The sequence below is a fragment of the Rhamphochromis sp. 'chilingali' genome (genome assembly GCF_963969265.1).
Source record: "Rhamphochromis sp. 'chilingali' genome assembly, chromosome: 12".
NCBI classification, from domain to species: domain Eukaryota; kingdom Metazoa; phylum Chordata; class Actinopteri; order Cichliformes; family Cichlidae; genus Rhamphochromis; species Rhamphochromis sp. 'chilingali'.
In genome coordinates this window covers 28,588,007-28,608,225 of record NC_137939.1, presented here as the reverse complement: position 1 = coordinate 28,608,225, position 20,219 = coordinate 28,588,007, and the positions used below count along the sequence as shown (strand labels likewise).

The 20,219-nt window shown below is 41.8% G+C and overlaps 1 protein-coding gene across 2 annotated transcripts; it reads left to right on the top strand.

Annotated features, from left to right (window-relative positions):
• The first annotated feature begins 209 nt into the window (after positions 1–209).
• renbp (renin binding protein) lies at positions 210–20,168 on the top strand. Of its 2 annotated transcripts, none has more exons than XM_080899528.1 (11): positions 210–415; positions 3,097–3,202; positions 3,284–3,359; positions 3,443–3,518; positions 10,262–10,440; positions 11,595–11,822; positions 11,942–12,023; positions 12,176–12,351; positions 12,478–12,609; positions 16,135–16,222; positions 19,090–20,168. In XM_080899528.1, exons 2-11 carry the CDS (start codon positions 3,102–3,104, stop codon positions 19,161–19,163), a joined length of 1,212 nt encoding a protein of 403 aa, XP_080755654.1. In that variant the 5' UTR covers positions 210–415; positions 3,097–3,101; the 3' UTR covers positions 19,164–20,168. The 2 variants fall into 2 exon arrangements, with proteins under 2 accessions (XP_080755654.1, XP_080755655.1); XM_080899529.1 differs by lacking the exon at positions 210–415 and adding an exon at positions 1,022–1,130.
• Positions 20,169–20,219: the final 51 nt, after the last annotated feature.

Below are 20,219 nucleotides of genomic sequence, written 5' to 3'. Positions count from 1 at the left end.
CTCTTTTGTTTTCTTACTCAACATTTCAAGATGTTGTTGCACCAATGTTGTCTCCCAATGAGAGATTGTAAATGTGTGCAAAATATAACTAAATTAAACAAAACAAAACCAAATGACGGCTCACGGAGGAGGGGGGGGGGGGCAAGATGGCGGAATAAGCGGTTGTACAATCTGCAGGTCTGATTAGGAAACGTGATTTTGATGTCCTGAAAAGTACCGACAAACAGTTACTCCAAAAGGAAGTCGAAGGCAAGCGAACCCCCCCTGGAAGTTACTTCGAGAGACCCTAAAAAAAAAAAATGACGAGTCAAGTGGCCGCGTGACCCGCTGTCCACTTCCTTATCTGATCATGTGATTAACAGAGCTAGCGAACGGAGCAGCTGGACAGACTATTCTTCACTATTTCAGCTTGAAGGTAATGGCAGCTTTATTAGTCCTTTTCTCAATATGAACGCATTGAGACGGCTACCAAAGGCACCGTTTGTCCTTTTTACATGGCTGACAGCACGGAAATGACTTTCTGTTGTTTTTGCAACACAGGGAAAAAGAAATTAGAAATCCTTGGTGAAATTAATAGTTTTTAAACCAAACAGTATACCTTGCTAGTATAGTTAATATTGCTTTTTTTGCATGAGCTAGTTTAAATGTAAGATGACAGTGTTATTGTTGGCTATTGATTGCTACTGATAAAACTGTAGTTAGGAGGGGTCGTCTCGATGAGAACAGCTCCACTGTTACTTTGGTCCAACCAAGTTTCAGTTAAAAACATAAAATCAAGGCTGAGCTCAGTGATTAAATCATTAATTAAAAATGTTTTCCCAGCTAAAGATCTAACGTTTAATAAAGCCAACTTAAGTGTTTTAGAGGTATTATTTGCCCCCCTCGTGTTTGGGAGCAGTCTGTGGCACACAAGGTATGTTTAATATATTTAAAGATCTTTTAGGGTGCAGCTCTCTGTGTTTTGACCAGGCCACATGTCTCCTTCTGTCACCTAAAAGTACAGAAATTTTAAAACCTTCTAGTAAACAGGGTCCCAGCTTCTCCTGGGAAAAGTCACCACTGCCATAATCCTCGCAGCCCGGACCCTCCACACATCACACATCAGACTGCGGAGACAGGGCATGAAGGTGGTAAGGAGGAACTAAGGGGGGCGAGGCTGGGCAATGTGACTTCGATTGCTCTGTTGAGGGTGGGGCTCGATGGCGAACCTTTGGCTGCTCTGGTGGGGGGTTTATGGGGGACAAAAAGGGATTGGGACGGGGGTAGATCTGAGCCCAGCATTGACCTGCTCCATCATCTCCTCAGTGAATTTCAGGTGTAGGGAGGGGGAGGAGGGTGATGGCGTGTCAGGGGTTTGGGGGACTGGGGAAGGTCGTGGTCCCTGGTCCTGGTCGTTGGTGTTGTTGAGAGAGTTGGAGGCAAATAGGGACCCCTCTTCTTGCCTCTGATCTCTCTCCTTTCTGAAGCTCTTCGGGGGTGGGGGCAGATGAGGCTCCTCTTCAAGGTTTCTGCTGGGCTTTGTCTGTTCTTGGAGTACTGTTTGTTCCTCTATATGACATGACTCCTCCTATAGGCTAATTGCTATCTGCAACAACAATACGTCGTTCAAGTGGAACAGCGAAGCGCAAGTATGAAAGCTAAGGGGGTTGTCACATGATTCGGAAGGCATTGTGGGATCAGCCAATCAGAGCCAGTGGATTTCGTTACACGGGCATTTTGCCGTAACACGGGCAAAAATATTGCCGTTCAGTGCCTTCGTAACTTGAATTTTTCGTTAAATGGGGTATTCGTAAGTCGCGGTTCCACTGTAATTTCCCACTGCACATCTGCTGATCTCTCACAGCACACCCAGTGGTTTTCAACATCTGATCTAGACAATACACAATAATCAAGTACACCCAAAGCAACTTTGTGTCAGGGGTGATACGCTCAGTATGGACAGTTGGCATTCCTGATGGAGTGGTTGCAAAAGTAATGCAGTTTCTTGTGATTGAGTCATGCAGTAATGAACCTGTAAGTGTTAGTTCTTTTGTCTGGTTAAGTAGCATGATGGTAAGTGGACTGGTTCTTGTATAGCACTTTTCTACTCTGCGCACTCAAAACACTTCACACAACTTGTCTCAGTCACACAAGTTCTTTCTGTGCTTACTATCTACCATCCACACACATTCATACTCCAAGGATATTTGATGTGCAGACTGAAGCAGCCAGGCATTAAATCACCAACCCTCTGATTAGTAGATGAGCTGAACTACATCCACCCGTGATGTTATGCTGGTATATTGGTAAGATTATGTTTGGGCATTAGTTTAATAGCAGCGACCAACCTCCAAACGGTTTTCAGTCAGGTTGGTTCAAGCAAAAAGAATTCCATTTGGAGAACAGAGTTACCTGCCAAAGCATGAATCTGGTGCAGTGGTTGCAAAGCAGACAGTTTCACTTACAAAGGATATAACTTTCTTTACACTTTTTATTTAATTATGTGGAAGCTGCAACAATTTCTTTTCTCTCTGAAAAATCACTGAGCAGCAAACCCCATGAGAGAATCATGTTTGTTTTTTATAGGTGAATATTCTGTATTTGTTTCCAGCTTTGTCTCTTACATACAGAGATTTATCTGGACTGTGTGTGTGTGTTTCAAAGACACTGACTTCCTCTAATGTTATTTTCAAAAATGTTATTTCAAGTTTCTTGAACGGTTGGTCCATGCAGTCTTTCACAACAGTCATGAGCCCTTCCCCATTTTTGTCCCAAGTCAGCCTCTCAGTGGTACACTTTTTACACCCAGTCATGTACTAAATAATCAGATTTATTTAGGATTTTCCACCTCTTTGTTTTTAAATTGCACCACTTTTACAAGCTTGTGTTGCCCTTGTTTCACTTTTCTGTTATCCCACCTAAAACCTATTCCAACTTCTAAAAAAATGTCAATTACAGTCATATTATTACAGTCACAATATTTTTGCAGATTTAAATACAGACATATTTGCATAATTCTACAGTTTCAGTACCACCTTTACACTTTAAACATATAACTATAAACCAAGAATCCATAAATTTTTTTCACAAACTAATTTTAATGTTCTTTTTGAACAGGAACAATGTCAGTGGTGACACTTGAAAAGTGTCGAGAGAACATTCGGAAACAGTTGGACAATGTAGTGGACTTCTGGCTCAAATACTCTCTTGACAGAGTACATGGGTACTGCCTTTACACTGGAATATGTTTGTACTGCTATATTGTCCAAATCCTTGTAATGAGTTCTTTTGCTTTCTATTTTAGAGGCTTCTTCACGTGTATTGGAAAGGATGGGAAGATCTATGATGAGCTGAAATATGTCTGGCTGCAGGGTAGACAGGTGAACCTCGACAGTGATTGTAATAATCTGCTGTTACATTAGGTTGTTCAGTGTGAAGATTTTGCTATATATGTGTCTCACAGGTGTGGATGTATTGTCGCTTGTACCGAACCATGGATCGCTTCCACAAGCCTGAAATCCTTGAAGCAGCAACAGTTGGTGAGTGTGAATGTAATGCTTGACTATACAGCTCTGTATCATGAGCATTGTGTTTTTCTCAGAAATGACAGCGTCCAGTCGCTGTTACCGAGAGCAGCACATAATAAAGGTTTCTTGCATCTTTTTTAATATGCATTTACTGTGTATTTATATCACAAACGATAAATGTTAATCATTGACTTGACTGACTTGAAAGGTCTCATATCTTAGCAATCAATTTATTTCTGCTTTTATGAGTTTGTTTTTTTTAACATTCTAGGCCAGCGGTCTCCAACCTTTTTGGCACCACGGACCGGTTTATGCCTGACAATATTTTCACGGACCGGCCTTTAAGGTGTCGCGGATAGATACAACAGAAAAAAAGATTTATTCATAACACACGTGAAAAGACCCAGGAAAACCGAGTTAACGGTAAAAACGATAACAAAATAACGCTGCAGACCGATAAAAACCCTGAAAACTATACATTTCACACCTGAGCCTCTACTCTCGCGGCCCGGTACCAAACGACTCATGGACCGGTACTGCACATTAAAAAGGTGAAAAATATCGGCAGTTAGGGAGCATTCTGACATGATAGCTCCCAATAATAACAAATTATTATCTTCTCAAATCAGTTTAGAGAAGCTATCTATATAAAGGGTAGCACGATGGTGTGATGGTTAGTCCTGGTCCTGAGTTCGACTTCACCACCTTGCTGGGCCCTTTCTGTGCAGAGATTGCACACTGGCCACCCACTCACCAGCTCTGTAACTTAAGGGAGATAAACTTGGCTTTTGGAGGCAGAAACTCTTTCCCCAGCCCAAAGACTTTTTCCATCTTGAACAAACTTATTTCCCTTTTGTTCGGCTTACCCCCACCAGAGCTGCTTCCAAGCTCGCACTTCATACTACTCCTCTTTAATCCTTTTGTTGGTGGAGTGGTGGCCTGAGGATCAGGACCCTGTAACTGCTGCACTCCCTATTCCTTCATCCGGGAAGAAGTGGGGCACCTGTTTCGGGCACTCAGCCTGTACCTGCCGACGTTGACACCAGCCAGAGCCTGCAGCTCCATCCGCTTTCCTTGCTACACACATCCTTTAGGTCACTTGCTGGGCCACCCGGGGAGTTTCATCTCTGTAAAATCTTAGGTTGAGGTGACTGCTGCTGAGCCAGCCAACTCTGAAACTGAGTTTTACATCGCTAAAGGGGTGATCGTGGCTCAAGAGTTGGCAGTTCATCTTGTAATCCGAAGGTTGCCGGTTCGAGCCCTGGCTCGGACAGTCTCGGTCATTGTGTCCTTGGGCAAGACACTTCACCTACCGCCTACTGGTGATGGCCAGAGGGGCCGATGGCGCGATATGGCTGCCTCGCTTCTGTCAGTCTGCCCCAGGGCAGCTGTGGCTACAACTGTAGCTTGCCTCCACCAGTGTGTGAATGTGAGAGTGAATGAATAGTGGAATTGTAAAGTGCTTTGAGGGTCTCGAATAGCGCTATATAAATGCAATCCATTATTATTATTATTATTATTATTATTATTATTAAAGCATCTCAATCAGAAATTGAGTTTTAGAGGCTGTTGCACCACCTAGGACCTCACCAAAGATCGTGTGTCTGATAAGGACTGAGCATCTACTCATGGCTGCTAACATCCTTTGTACTTGGACTGGCCAGCTTCATGCCTGCAGTGTGGTCTGAGCTAGGACCTTCTGGAGTCCCAGTTGCCAGGAGAGACTACACAGCCTGCGGTGCCACAGTCTTCAGCCTCAGTTGAGGGCCTTCCACAGACCCAGCATCCAGTGTTGGCTGAGCATCCTGTGTTGCCCTAGGCTCCAGAGTCAGCTATGGGTCCTGCACAGCCTCACCCAGCCTTCAAAGTACTTTGTGAGCCTTCAAAGTACTTTGTGAGCCTTGCACAGCCTAAGCTTTATGATATCCTGCATATCCTGAGAATCCTGAGCTTCCTGCATCTTCTTAGAGTCCTGAGATTTTAGTGAACCCCAAGTCTAGGCATTCTACGATTCAACATTCTACGCTGCCACGGATCCCCAACACTTCAAAGTCTTAAGTGCATGAGGGTCTCAGTCTTCACAGGGGGTCACTTGCTGGGCCTCCTGAGGAGATCCATCTCCTCCATCATCACTAGCCCCCAGACAAATAACTAGCGGTATCCTGTCGCCTACGCCTCCCCCAGCCTTTAGAGAGTTTCCTTCATTACTGGCCTCCAGAGGGTTTCCATGGCCTTTGTCACTGGCCTCCAGCAAAGGCACCAGAGGTACTCTGTACTCTCTGTCGCCAACAGCCTCCAAATGGTTTTCTTCACCTCAGGTGCTGCTGACCTCCAGCCAAACCTCCTGAGGTGCTCCTCCATTGTCACTGGCTGCCTCCTTGGGCACCAGAGTGATTTCATCACTGGTCTCTTGGACATTCAATTCAGTTCAGTTCAATTCAATTTTACTTATATAGCGCAAAATCATCGCAACAACAAGATGTTTAATATTGTAAGGTGAGGACCCTACAATAGTACAGAGAAACCCCTTATGAACAAGCAATTAGGCAGAAGTGTGAAAGAAAAACTCCCTTTTAGGAGCAGAACCGGGCTCAGGAAGGGGCAGTCTTCTGCTGTAACCGGTTGGGGGTGAAGGGAGGAAGACAAGACATAAGACATGCTGTGGAAGAGAGCCAAAGATTAATAATAACTCGTAATTAAATGCAGAGGGGGTGTATAAACAAATGGTGAATAAAAAGGAGTGAGAGAAGGAGAAATGCCCAGTACATCATGAGAAGCCCCCTGCAGCCCAAGTCTATTGCAGAATAAGTAAGGGAGGATTCAGGGTCACCTGATCCAGCCCTAACTATAAGCTTTGTCAAAAAGGAATGCTTTAAGCCTAATCTTAAAAGTAGTGAGGGTATCTGTCTCCCAAATCCAAGCTTGGAGCCTCTTCAACAGATGAGGGGCCTGAAAGCTGAAGGCTCTGCCTCCCATTGTACTTTTTAATATCCTGGGAACCACAAGTAGCCTAGCAGTGTGAGAGCGAAGTGCTCTATTTGGGGTGATATGATGCCATGAGGGTGTAAGTCCGTCTGAGTGATTTCCTTTCTTTTATCTTTTGCTGCTTGTTCTGGGATAAAGCTTTCATTTCTTTATACAAGTTAGTGATGTTGCCACAGTAGAGAATTTCAAAGGAAAAAACTGTCTATCCGGTTGTTCAGTGATGACGCGACGAATCCTACTTCCGGGCCTAAAGTAGTCTGCGTTTAATATGGCTTTTGTGTTGTTAACATGTTTAATGTTTTGTATTTTCTTCTATTTGATCTCAAAAAGCTCCTAAAACAGTCAGTGATCACTGTTGACCTTCCTCGGCTTTTATTACCGCTAATCATTTATTTAAGCTCAGTTTTTAAAACCTTAGGATGTAACTACAGCCCAGCCCATGCAGCAGTATATGAAGTTTGGTCCTTTTACAGCATCCTGCCATGCGATTACATTTGTTCCTGACGACCGAGAACACTCACGTTAACTTTTATCGAGTGGGAAAAAAAGTTAGCTTGTTTATATTATGCTAACATAGCTGTGTCGCTAGCGGTCACGTAGCACATCATTATATACCAGCTAGCCCAACTTCAGTAACCCTACAAACGTCACTGCTTTTTAGTTTTCTGTCTTCATTTATTTTGGAAGTGATAGCAGAGCTGTACGTTTTAATTTGTTTCCAAAACCCCGCAGTCAGGACATGCTATATTGTATTTAGATAGAAGCTAGCGAACTAACTCCCTGCTAACTTCTAACTCCGTTAAATGTCATAAATTCCGTTTTCATGGATGCCTGGATCTTAAACTCAATTGTTTCACCTGGTAGAGCAGAACGCTGATCATTTTATTAAAGATGAAAGACTTTAGACAGTTTTTCAACTCTCAGTAATGCCATAGTGATCGTTTGATATATGGACCTGCAGCGGAGTTTAGGTCCAGACACGGCTAGTGACATCAGACTGAACAACCGGATAAATTGTGAAATTAGTCCAGAATAATGTTCCTCAACGTAAAATGGCAAAAATATCTCATCATCTATAGTTCCTTATCAACAAAAGAGTCAGCTAATGTTGAGAAATCTCTGTTCCCGAGTTGAATGTCTGTGATATTTGGACCCTCAGGTGGCACTGCAGTAAAACTAGGCATGATTCTGTCAGAGGAATCACTGCATAGGATCGGGAACACTTCCTGATTAAAGTTAAAGATTAAAGTTTAAAGCTCTATAACACAAAGAGGAAGCTACCTTCTTCTCTTGGCCAAAGATTATTTGAAATGGACTGAGGAAAAGTGGAAAACTGTTCATTTCAGATCAGTTGAAATTCTTTTTGGAAAACACATCCTCTGACCTGATGAAGTGAGAGACCATCTGGCTTGTTATTGTCACTATTTGCAGGCTAAGGACTCGAATGTTGACTCAGGAGACAAGCTGTTTAATGAGTTGTAAAAATCCATAAACGTAAATACAAAGTCTAAAGCACAAAGCAACACAAAATACAAAGGGACACAGAGAGAATCACAAAGGGCTAGAAAACTGAGTAAACAGAGCTACAACCCAGATCTAATTCACTAAAATACAGAACCCAAGAAGAGTCAAAATAGAAACTAGAATTAAAGAATATAAAACAAGCTAAACACACTTTATGAAATTCTACAAGAAAATCCACAGATCCCGGGATCATGACAGTGTAGTGTAGCAGATGTATGATGATGCCACTGTTTAGGACTTTGTGAAAGGACAAAATTAAACCGATTCAGCACACTAGCATGAGCATAAATGCACTACAGGTATGTTGGTAAATAAAGGTATGTTGCACATACAGGCAGAAATTTCTCTGTGACTCTACTGATCGTGTGCTTAGAGCTTGTTCCTGTGATGTCATGATTGTCAAACCATTGGTAGTATATTGATATCAGCCAATTCTTCTGCCAGTGGTACATGCCTTACAGGGGCTGTCTTTACATGATGGTTTCTCTTTTTGCTCCTCTTCTTTCTTGGATTTCAGCTGTCTGAGATATTCACTAAGCACATGGTCAGTTGGGGGTCTTTGTGATATACTCTTGGATCTTTGTTGTTACAGTCTGAATAGCAGGCTCAGGGTGCTGGACTTAAAAACCTTCCATGCATGGAAAGGAGTTTTCTTGTCTTGATGTCAGTGTCTTCTGTCTCCTCCGTTGGCCAGCTGATGATCCCAACAGGGTATCTGATGACCGTTACTGCGTAGTTGTTGATAGCCCGGATCTTGTTCTTCCTGTTCAGCTGACTCCTCAGAACACCTTACTCTCTGGATGTATTTGGTGGTTGTGGCTTTCCTAGCGGCTTCTTCATGGGTCCCATTTGCCTGTGGGATTCCAAGGTAGCTATCTTCGATGTCTGCAGTGTTGCCTTCTGGTAGTACAATCCCCCCCAGTTCTTTGTTACCATCCAACTACGCATTTCCAATCCTAATAACATTATGATGTCATTGCTGTAGATCACATGTGTCAAAGTCAAGGCCTGCGGGCCACATCCGGCCCAGCGTACATTTATATCCGGCCCGCGAGATAATTTTATATAGATTTATTATTATTGTTATGCATGGCCCGGCGATATGAGGCGCTAATAATATACAAACAACAGATCCCATAATGCAGCGCTGCAGCCTCCTTGCTGAACGCTAGGCTAACTGGGAACATTCCCGCGTCAATCAAGTCAAACTTCTGTTATTGCGCAGCTAGCCGCTCACAATGGTGGAGAGAAAAGTTGATTCTGAAAGCAGAGCCTTTCAGTGCCAGTGGGTGACTGAATATAGGTTAAACAGACATTGCTGGTAAACCCGTGTGTCTTATTAGCGGAGCTAATGTGGCTGTAATTAAGGAATTTAATTTAAGACGGCACTACGAGACAAAACATCAGGATTAGCTGAAAAACCTAAATGCATAAACTACAGAAGGTAGAAGAGCTAAAGAAGAATCTGACATTTCAGCAGACGTTTTTCACCAGAGCAAAATCACAAAGTGAAGCTGTTGTGAAAGCAAGTTTTATTGTAGCAGAGGAGAAAGCCAAATCAGCCCGGTGTCGTGCCAAAGTAGGTATCCCCGACAGAATTTGTTTCCCCTGCGTTGGGAGCAAACGTCGGGCTCTTCAAATCACGGACAAACAGTATCCCACATTCTTGATTTTTAGTTCACAAACACTTCTTGTAATGACTAACTACTCCTGACATTTTGGAGATGTTAGCTCTTTATACAGTAAAGTTACAGTGGGATACAAATAATATCAGGCTAACCCTGCCGTAATTTGTTCCCCCTGTCTATCACGGACAAACGGTATCCAACAGTTGTTTGTTTTTAAACCCATTTTGCACAGAGAGGCATTTTTAAAAAAAAAAAAAAAAAGTATTAATAGAAATGTTGAATATTATTACACAGGAAAAAAACAACTACATGTAAAATAGCATCTTTCTTGTAAAACAAAGGGGGGGCCCAGCAAAAAAAGTTTGGGAACCACTGGTCTAACCGATGGTGATGTGCTGCCACCTGCTGCCAGCTTCAGGTGGCACATAGCCCCATTGATGGCTGATCTGGTCCGTGACTCATATCGCTGATTTTCTGCACAATTTCACTCTTGTTGTTTTTGAAGTCTGAGAATAGATGTTCTGAAATCTTAATGAATGATTCTTTTATATTTTCTCTATCAGTGAACAGCTTCCTGTGGGTTCATACCAATGTTCTGTTGTTCTGTCTGAATCATAGGAGGAGCATTCCTGAGAAAGTTTGCTCGTGTGTCCAGTAGCAGCGGTCAGTGGAAATGTGCCTTCTGCCTGACGAGAGATGGTAAAGCGCTCAAAGTTCAGAGAACCATATTCAGTGAGTGTTTCTACATCATGGCTATGGATGAACTGAGCAGGCTAACTGGTGACAAGGATATGCAGGTATATGTAACTGTTAGTGTAATCTTCTTTAGTTATACCATATGTTTGCCACCTCTCTTAGTTGTCTTATCTTAAACCTATTGACATTTCTGTTCCTAGTTATTATTGATCAGTGCAGTGGAAAGAAGTCTTCCAAAAATTCTATGCGAAAAAAACCCTTTTATTTAATTACACTAGTATTTGGCATTTTTTTCATGGGTGCCTTTTCTTGTGTTAAAGAAATGCAGTAAAGGATCAAGTAAAAAGTCAAAAAGGATCAGGCTCTGAAACATAAAAACCTAAAAAGTAGCTCTTTGAAGGACAATTCTGCTACAAGCTACTATGCAAAGTGAACTCAACCCATGTTGTTGTGATAATAAAACACTATTAGTACATGACAATACAAATGTTATTCAAATCTAAATACAACTTCTAATAAATGTATTTAGTTTTAATCAGTGGAAGAGAATTTTCCAAAACAACTGTTCTTTTGCCTACATTATAGAGGGTGGCATTAACTCCACACACCGATTACCCAAATTTCCTTCTGGGTCAACCTTTGAGATCAATAAAGTTTTATTGAATTGAACTGAATTGAATCTAAACAGGAAAACCAGTGCAGTCAGGGCTTAAAGTGGGATTCAGAGGAATCTCAAAATCAATTGTAGTAGCTCAGTGTAGGAAAAAGAATCACAACTCACCTTGAGGCGACTTATGTTGTGATTTGGCGCTATATAAATAAAATTGAATTGAGTTGAATTTTGTTTTTGAGCTGCAGTAGTTTCTTTGTGTGATCAGCTGACCTGATGCTCTTTGTCAGAATCTTACAGAATTGAATTCAGCAGACTGTAAGCAGACGTTTCACTAGCTATCTTTGATCTTTATACCAGACCATATACAGCTGCTGTAAAGGTGGAATTTATTGAATTAATTAAGGGGAAATAAACAGACTTTCCGGCAGTAGAAGATTTAATGCCAATAAACATTGTTACAACAAAGAAATAATCTGCCAAACACTAATTTTTTTGTGATTGTTAAGTTTAGTTTTCTTCTGACATTCATTCTGATCATACAATTGGCATAAAAAACATGCCCACCTCAGAAGCAGAGTGTTTGAGTTATAGCTATGTTACCATTTCTACAACATTATCTCTCACCCCTCTTATGTGTTTCAGCTGGAAGCTGAGCAGATGATGGAACAGCTAATTTACTGGGTTCAGGTAGACCCTTCAGGCCTTGGCCGGCCCCAACTTCCCGGGGAGGTTCCTATCAACAGTTTGTCAGTTCCCATGATGCTCATGTGCCTGGTGCAACAGTTAACCGAAGGCCGTGGACAGGAAGTTGCTCAGAAGTACAAAGAACTGGGAAACTGGTGTGTAGAGCAGATCCTACAGCACATCCAGGTTTGGACACAGACAAACACTCTGCTGCTTTTTCTGTCACAGTTGTATATTTTATCAAGTACCTTCTATTCATAAATACAGTTATTTTTCCTTCTCATCTTCTGCATCTTTTAATGCAGAGAGCTGGCACAGCTATCTTAGAGAACGTGTCAGTGGATGGATCTGAACTGCCGGGTTGCCAGGGCCGACTGCAGAATCCAGGTAAATGCTCCACAGCCTGCTGACCCAGATGGCTATGAGCAAAGTCCGTCCCTGTGGAAACAGATATTACACTCTTGTCCTCTCCTTAGTTGCTCACTTCATCATTTTCCATGTTTTTTTGTCCTTCCCACTAATAACTGGTGCTGACTCAGGCCATGCCTTGGAAGCAGGCTGGTTCTTGATGCTGTACGGTGCACAGTCCGGGGACAAGGAAATACACAGAACTGCCATCAGAAACTTTGTGGAGCTCCCTTATCAGTATGGCTGGGACAAAGAACACGGTGGCCTCTTCTACTTCCTGGATGTGGATGGTCACTGCCCCACACAGGTTAACCTGTCATCTCTACACATGATTATGTTTTTATTAGACACAAAATTCTGTTTCAATTTGCATTCAATAGTAGTTTGCATTCATCACTTTATGATCAGCCATGTTGCTTTTGTGTCTGAGCAGCTAGAGTGGAGCATGAAGCTGTGGTGGCCACACTGTGAGGCTCTCATCGCGTTCCTCATGGCCTACAGTCACACCAGGAAGCCTGAGCTGCTGGAGATATTCTCAGAAGTTTACCAGTACACTTTTAGCCATGTGAGTTGATACGGCACTGGCCACACGGCATAGCAAGAGTACTCTGTGCTTTTGTCATTAAATATTTTGAGTATTTAAAATTTTTGAGAAATAAGTAATTTCCTATTGATATGAAATATCAACGACTACCTGATGTTACAGAGATTAGTTTAAAGACTGGAAGCAGGCAGGAAACAGCAACTTCCTCTTTTTACCTTTAAGGCTCTACGATTTTTTTGTTGAGTAAAGTTTTGGAACAAAACCTAAAAACACACAAAAAGCCATATAGTCCAAACGAAACAGTAAACAGTCTGGGTGGTTGGGCTGACCTAAATGGTGGAGTTGTAGCAGTTCAGGCCATGGAACAAGGCAGTTAAGAGGTTTTTTTTTTTCTGGCTCAGGGTGAGCATGAAGAAAATTCTTTTTTACTCACCCTTGAGGTGGTTGCAAAGACCTGGGTTTTGGTTGATCTCAGCAGGGCTGCAGGCTTAGATGAAGATCAGGGTCAGGCGGAGGCCCTACACAGGCTTGAAAGCAGCCTCTGGTAGTAGCGAGGAGTGCCGCCAATTGGAGACCCGCTTCCTTCTCACAAAGGGGCAGAAGTGGTACAAGTCTTGGCAGGCTCCTCTTCTGCTTCAGCTCACAATTCTGACACCATGGAGGTAAGTGAGATGCAGACTGGCTGTGGTGGTAAAGAGGAGATTTGCTGCTGCATTTAAGTAGCAGCTGGGCCGGATAGGAGTAGCTGCAAGAAGTAACAATCGCTGAACCAATGTGAGCAAATAAACCTGAAAGTGAGATTCCTGAGCCGTGTCGGGTCCTTTAGTGTTACAGTCAGCAAATGGATATGTCTTTATAGTCTTTGACAGGAAGAAGTCTTCTGCTTAGATCAAGGCCATACCTCAGAGGAGTCCAGTAAGGTCAAATAGTTTGAAGGATCATCCAAAAAAGAGCGAGGTACGTATGTGAAGACCAGGGAGCACTGGAGCAGAACTCTACAGCACTGACCCAACTCTCCCACGAACAGTTTCAGAGACAGGAGGTGCCATTATGGAACACCACTGTAGTGGAAGTAATGAAATGAATTCAGGGAATAAGCAAAGGATTCTAAATCATTACCAATCGAGGTACTATGACAATCAGCAGTGTTGGGAAGGTTACTTTTAAAATGTATTCCACTACAGATTACAGAATACATGCCCCAAAATGTATTTTGTAATGTATTCCGTTACGTTACTCAATGAGAGTAACGTATTCTGAATACTTTGGATTACTTAATATATTATCAATTTTTTTACAACTACATGAATGTCCTATTGCTGTGTGATTTATGGTAAATGGCCTGTATTTATATAGCGCTTTACTAGTCCCTAAGGACCCCAAAGCGCTTTACATATCCAGTCATCCACCCATTCACGCACACATTCACACACTGGTGATGGCAGCTACATTGTAGCCACAGCCACCCTGGGGCGCACTGACATTGCTGTGTGATTTATTACTTTTACTGAAGGTTACTCTCCACACCAATACCAACTAGATTTTTAAATCTTAATATAAAATGAGTAACAGTAGGGTGGACATTAGGTAAGGCTGCACTTTTTGCAGCGATCTCGTATAGAAAACTATTCCACATGTATATAAAACAGGTCCGCGGCTCCGAACCGTAAAGGCGTAAAACCATAAAGGGACCTCTGTCTAATACGTTAGGTTCTCTGTCAGGCTCGTAGCCGAAATCTAGCTTTACTTTACTTTGTTGTCTGGGTCAACTTTGCTAGCAAGAGACAGAGGCGTTGAAAGGCTGCTCCAACTGAACTTATTGTTTCGGAGAAAAACACGAACACATTGTACAGTCGAGTCTTAATAGCTTACTTACAACTGGGCTCGTCAGGCACTCTTTTTGACTGAAGTGGTTATTATTATATTTACATGCTTCCATCTCCTGTTTCTGCTCTGTGACAACTCGTACTTTTCCACTCTCTTTTTTTCTCCCTCCCTCGCTCTCAGGAACATAACGGGTATGGCAGTCCATTCTCCCTGCAGCACGGACTACACTGCCCACGAGGCTACATTCTTTAGGTCTATGTCTGTAACACTCTGCCTATTGCCCTCTTATTAAATAATTTTTGAGAATTTTTTTTCAAAAATATTTCTTCACGTCATTTTGCGGGCCGCAAGTAGAGGTGTCATGGGCCGCAAGATTGAGACACAGGCATTAGAGCCTCTTAATGCGTGTTTTGTTTGGGTTTCCACCGGCGTGGAATTACCCCCCAAAAATAGAGAGAGCATAGTCTAATATATGAAACAGAAAAAGAGCCGTGTAATCCATTTATTTCAACAAAGTAACTGTATTCTGAATACCACCCTTATAAACGGTAACTGTAACGGAATACAATTACTCATATTTTGTATTTTAAATATGTAACGGTAGTACATGTATTCCGTTACTCCCCGACACTGACAATCGGGCAGCAGCTGAACGCTGGATTCTGTCCGTAAGTAAGGCAGGTGATGAAATGAGGAAGAGTAGGCATGAAGAATGGAGAAACTGGAGCCCAACCCCCCCAACCACAGCCTAGCTGGGCGGAGCTTAACTTACTTGAAACAGAGAGTGTTAGAAAATGCAGAAAACAAGATTGACTGGCTATGACGAGGTTATGTTGATGTTGTAGATGGAGAGATATGTATAAATACTGCATAAATGAAGATTACGAGTTATATTAAAAAGAATTTACATTTATAATAATTCAGTTTGCATTTTTTTGTCTATTTCTAAATTGCAGGCTTTAGGATTGTGTTTTTTCATTTGACTCCAGTTACTGAAATCCTCACAAATGCCAGGAGTTACACAGGGTCAGATTTACCAGCAGGAAAAGAAAATGTGATTGGACATGAGCAGAAACTCGTCTCACTGTGATAACCATTTCATTTTACTTTAAAGGCTATATGTGTACTCCTGTTTATTTAAAATGACTATCCTGTTTTTCACAAAGTATCAAATTAGCTCATCTTTCGACACTAGTTTCACCACAGCAGACACAAGTCACATTATTATGGAGTCTAGTATGAGTTCACACTGAACTTCTCTTTTCCTTTGTCCTTAAAAAACTGTCCCTCACATCTTTCTCTGACTTTGATGGAAAATTTCATGAAGGAAATATGAAGGGGAATTTATAAAGGACAGTCATGTTTGGAGTTTCATTATTAGATTAGACCAGATTACAATTAATAATTGACCTCGGATCGCCTTGTTATGGAAGGTTTATTAGGAAATATTTGTTTGCATTCAGCATATTCTGATCCAACAAATATTATTCCAAAGTTTTATTTTTAAAATCCATTTTAATTTGACTCCAAGATATTGTTTTCCCTGCTTTCAGTCTTTATGCAATACTAAACTAACCATATCCCAGCTTAAATAGTGCTGAACTATGACTTTTCAAGTGTAAAAGGCTAATTTAAGGCTCTTTGACCGTTGTTGATTATGTCAAAGAGAGAACTTTAAAGAATGTAACGCTGGGTGATCGTGCGTGTTTCTGTTTCCAGTTTCCTGATGCTGAGAATGGTGAGTGGTTTGGCTATTTGACACAAGAAGGGAAAGTAGCACTGGATTTTAAAGGCGGTCCCTTTAAAGGTAAGAGCATAGTTAAGATGTAGCAACAGCAGGAAGTTCTGAAATGAGGGAAATAAATGACAGGAGAATGTAGAGTAACTTGTAAAATGGGCTTTGTATGTTTTAGTTACCTGCACAACACTCCTTGATCTGCACTCAAATTTCAGTGAAGATGTTGAGTGCTGCATATTTTAGGCCCCAGGTTGTAAAAAAATGAGGGAGAATGTATAAAGTGGAACACATATTTCTGTAATGTTTAATAATTTGACACGGATGTAATGATGGTGCTGGGCATGTCTATTAATTCTGACTGTCTCTGGGTAAGCTGTGAGACAATAACAGTTATGTGATGGAAGCCAAATTTATTTTTATCAGCATCTGCTTGCAGCCATTACCACATGGCATGACAAACACGAGGAAAAAAAACAAACTGAATTTTGTCCCTAGTAGTTATGGGATCCATCGTTTCTGCTGTGAAATGAGTGGCATTTCTACAGGGTGGGCCATTTATATGGATACACCGTAAAAACATGGGAATGGTTGGTGATATTAAAGTCCTGTTTGTGGCACATTAGTATATGTGAGGGAGCAAACTCAAGATGGGTGGTGACCATGGTGGCCATTTAGAAGTCGGCCATCTTGGATACAACCTTTGTTTTTTTCCAATAGGAAGAGGGCCATGTGACACATCAAACTTATTGGTAATGTCACAAGAAAAACAATAGTGTGCTTGGTTTCAACGTAACTTTATTCTTTCATGAGTTATTTACAAGTTTCTGACCACTTATAAAATGTGTTCAATGTGCTGCTCATTGTGTTGGATTGTCAATGCAACCCTCTTCTCCCACTCTTCACACACTGATAGCAACACCGCAGGAGAAATGCCAGCACAGGCATCCAGTATCTGTAGTTTCAGGTGCTGCACATCTCGTATCTTCACACCATAGACAATTGCCTTCAGATGACCCCAAAGATAAAAGTCTAAGGGGGTCAGATCGGGAGACCTTGGGGGCCATTCAACTGGCCCACGACGACCAATCCACTTTCCAGGAAACTGTTCATCTAGGAATGCTCGGACCTGGCACCCATAATGTGGTGGTGCACCATCTTGCTGGAAAAACTCAGGGAACATGCTTCAGTGCATAAAGAGGGAAACACATCATCATGTAGCAATTTCAAATATCCAGTGGCCTTGAGGTTTCCATTGATGAAGAATGGACCCACTATCGTTGTACCCCACATACCACACCAAACCATCACTTTTGTTGTTCCAACAGTCTTGGAGGGATCCATCCAATGTGGGTTAGTGTCAGACCAATAGCGGTGGTTTTGTTTGTTAACTTCACCATTCACATAAAAGTTTGCCTCATCACTGAACAAAATCTTCTGCATGAACTGAGGGTCCTGTTCCAATTTTTGTTTTGCCCATTCTGCAAATTCTGTGCACCGATCTGGGTCATCCTCGTTGAGATGCTGCAGTAGCTGGAGTTTGTAAGGGTGCCATTTGTGAGTAGCTAATATCCGCCGAAGGGATGTTCGACTAATGCCACTCTCCAGTGACATGTGGCGAGTGCTACGCTGTGGGCTCTTGCTGAATGAAGCTAGGACAGCCACTGATGTTTCTTCATTAGTGACAGTTTTCTTACGTCTACATTTTGGCAAATCCAACTCTGAACCAGTTTCACGAAACTTAGCAAGCAGTTTGCTAACTGTAGCATGGGAGATGGGTGGTCTTGTACGGTGTCTTGCATTGAAATCTGCTGCAATGACCCGGTTACTGCGTTCACCAGATATCAACACAATTTCGAGCCGCTCCTCACGTGTTAACCTCTTCGACATGTCAATGGCTGTGAACAAAGAGAAACTTGTAAATAACTCATGAAAGAATAAAGTTACGTTGAAACCAAGCACACCATTGTTTTGTGTCACATGGCCCTCTTCCTATTGAAAAAACAAAAGTTGTATCCAAGATGGCCGACTTCTAAATGGCCACCATGGTCACCACCCATCTTGAGGAGTTTGCCCCCTCATATACTAATGTGCCACAAACAGGACTTCAATATCACCAACCATTCCCATTTTATTACGATGTATCCATATAAATGGCCCACCCTGTACAATGATTTGATTCCAAAGGCAGCACAGTGGAATAGTGGTTCACACTGTGTCCTCACAGCAACAAGGTCCTGAGTTTAATTCCACCATCAGGCCGGGATCTTTCTGTGTGGGCTTTGCATGTTCTCCCCATGTTTGCGTGGGTTCTCTCCAGGTACTCTGACCTCCTCCCACGGTCCAAAAACATGCAGTTAGTGCGACAGACTAGCAACCTGTCCAGGGTGTAACCCGCCTCTCGCACTGCAAACCTGAATTGGATAAGCAGAAGAGAATGGATGGTTTGGTTCCAATGATCTCTTTAGAGGAAAGGATCACTATAAATGAACACAAGGTTGTTCTGAATCATCACCTTGATGCTGCGCTTCTCCATTGCTCCCTGTGAAAGCCATTGCATACAAATTGCATTATTTTCATACTTATCAAACCATTCAGACCTTAGACCTCACCCCAGCTGAATGCTTCGAGAGATACTGGACTAAGATGTTTGGTCTCCACAAATCATCAGATGAAATACCTTGAAAGATTAGTACTAATTCCTCCAACAGAGTTCTAGAAACTTGGAAAATTAATGCCAAGCAGCACTGAAGCTGGCCTAGTAGCACATGGAAACCAAACCAAACAAGTTTTTTTCATTTGTCATCTATCAGCATGAAAGAGTCTTTCTTCTGTGTTTTAGCTGCATCAATTGTTTTAAAATCCCAACAATCATTTTATTGTGAAAAACTTTTCTGTTTTAACATAATGGTAAAGTAGCTGTTTCGTCTGTTCCTCAGGGTTCTTCCATGTGCCTCGTTGCCTGTACATGTGTGAGCGCATTCTGGATGACTTGCTGGAAAACAAGGACTGAAGATTCTGACATGAATGATAAAGGGATTCATGTCAGGGATTGAACTTGTGCATTACTTCGAATCACGAATAATCAAATTATAAAGCAAAATTGTCTGATTCTTTGTGCATTCATCCAGGTTTCAGTTAAAATCTTACCTTTGTAGGGGTTTCTAAAATACCCAATGCTAAGGGTGGGAATAAAAAAAAGAACACATTAACCTTGAGATATACATTTCCAATCATTCATTCATGTTTCATTGAAGACCTTCAGCTTTAATTCAATGTTTGAAAGTAAATAAATGGTTCGTTTGACTGAATCTGGGTAGAGTAGTGACCCAGTTCCAATGGCAGCTCGCGCAGGTGATCTGTAATGCTTCAGATCATAAGCGGTTCCTTCCCATCATTCTGGTACAAGTTAATTTTGCTTTCTTCGGTCCAACAATGTTTTTTTCAGTAGCTGTACAGCAGCTATCACCAGTGATGTCACAGTCACAGCAGTGCAGCAACAATACATCACAGGCTCAAGGGGCGTCAGTAAGTTTGCCCTTATTTGCATCAGGAACATTTCAGCTGAATAATTTTGATGAAGATAATTTTTCACCACAGTTGAAGTTTTGCAAAAATGTGGATGAGATTTGTATTTAACTCCCCTGTGCAAAACCTGTGCTTCACACTTGGTATTTACACCTCATAATTTACTGAATTTCCCACAAAGCACTCCACAGATGTACAACAGCTGGTAGTACATCCATCCATCCAATTTTCTTCCTCTCATCCAATCCCAGCGGTCACAGGAGAGGGAGGGTAAGCCTAGGACAGGTCACTAATCTTTCACAGGGCTAAGACATATAGACATATGTTTTTATGCTCATATTTTTACAGAAAATATGGATTTTTAAACTGGAACCTTCAGGCCTTTTAAAATGTTATTTTACTACTGTTCTATGTGATCTATACACTTCCATGTCAGGAAATAAATTGTATACTAAAATAATAAAGCTGCTGATGCAGATGCTTTCATTCAGCTGAGTTATCATTATTATTACTAGTTGAAATGGAATGGAAACAAATGACA

What these genes read in the sequence shown, in the direction of transcription:
- renbp (XM_080899528.1), top strand. Translation starts at nt 3,102, where the DNA reads ATGTCAGTGGTGACACTTGAAAAGTGTCGAGAGAACATTCGGAAACAG. An exon ending in TCTCTTGACAGAGTACATGG is followed by an intron (nt 3,203 to 3,283) that starts GTACTGCCTTTA and finishes TTTCTATTTTAG; the next exon opens with AGGCTTCTTCACGTGTATTG. An exon ending in ATGGTCACTGCCCCACACAG is followed by an intron (nt 12,352 to 12,477) that starts GTTAACCTGTCA and finishes GTGTCTGAGCAG; the next exon opens with CTAGAGTGGAGCATGAAGCT.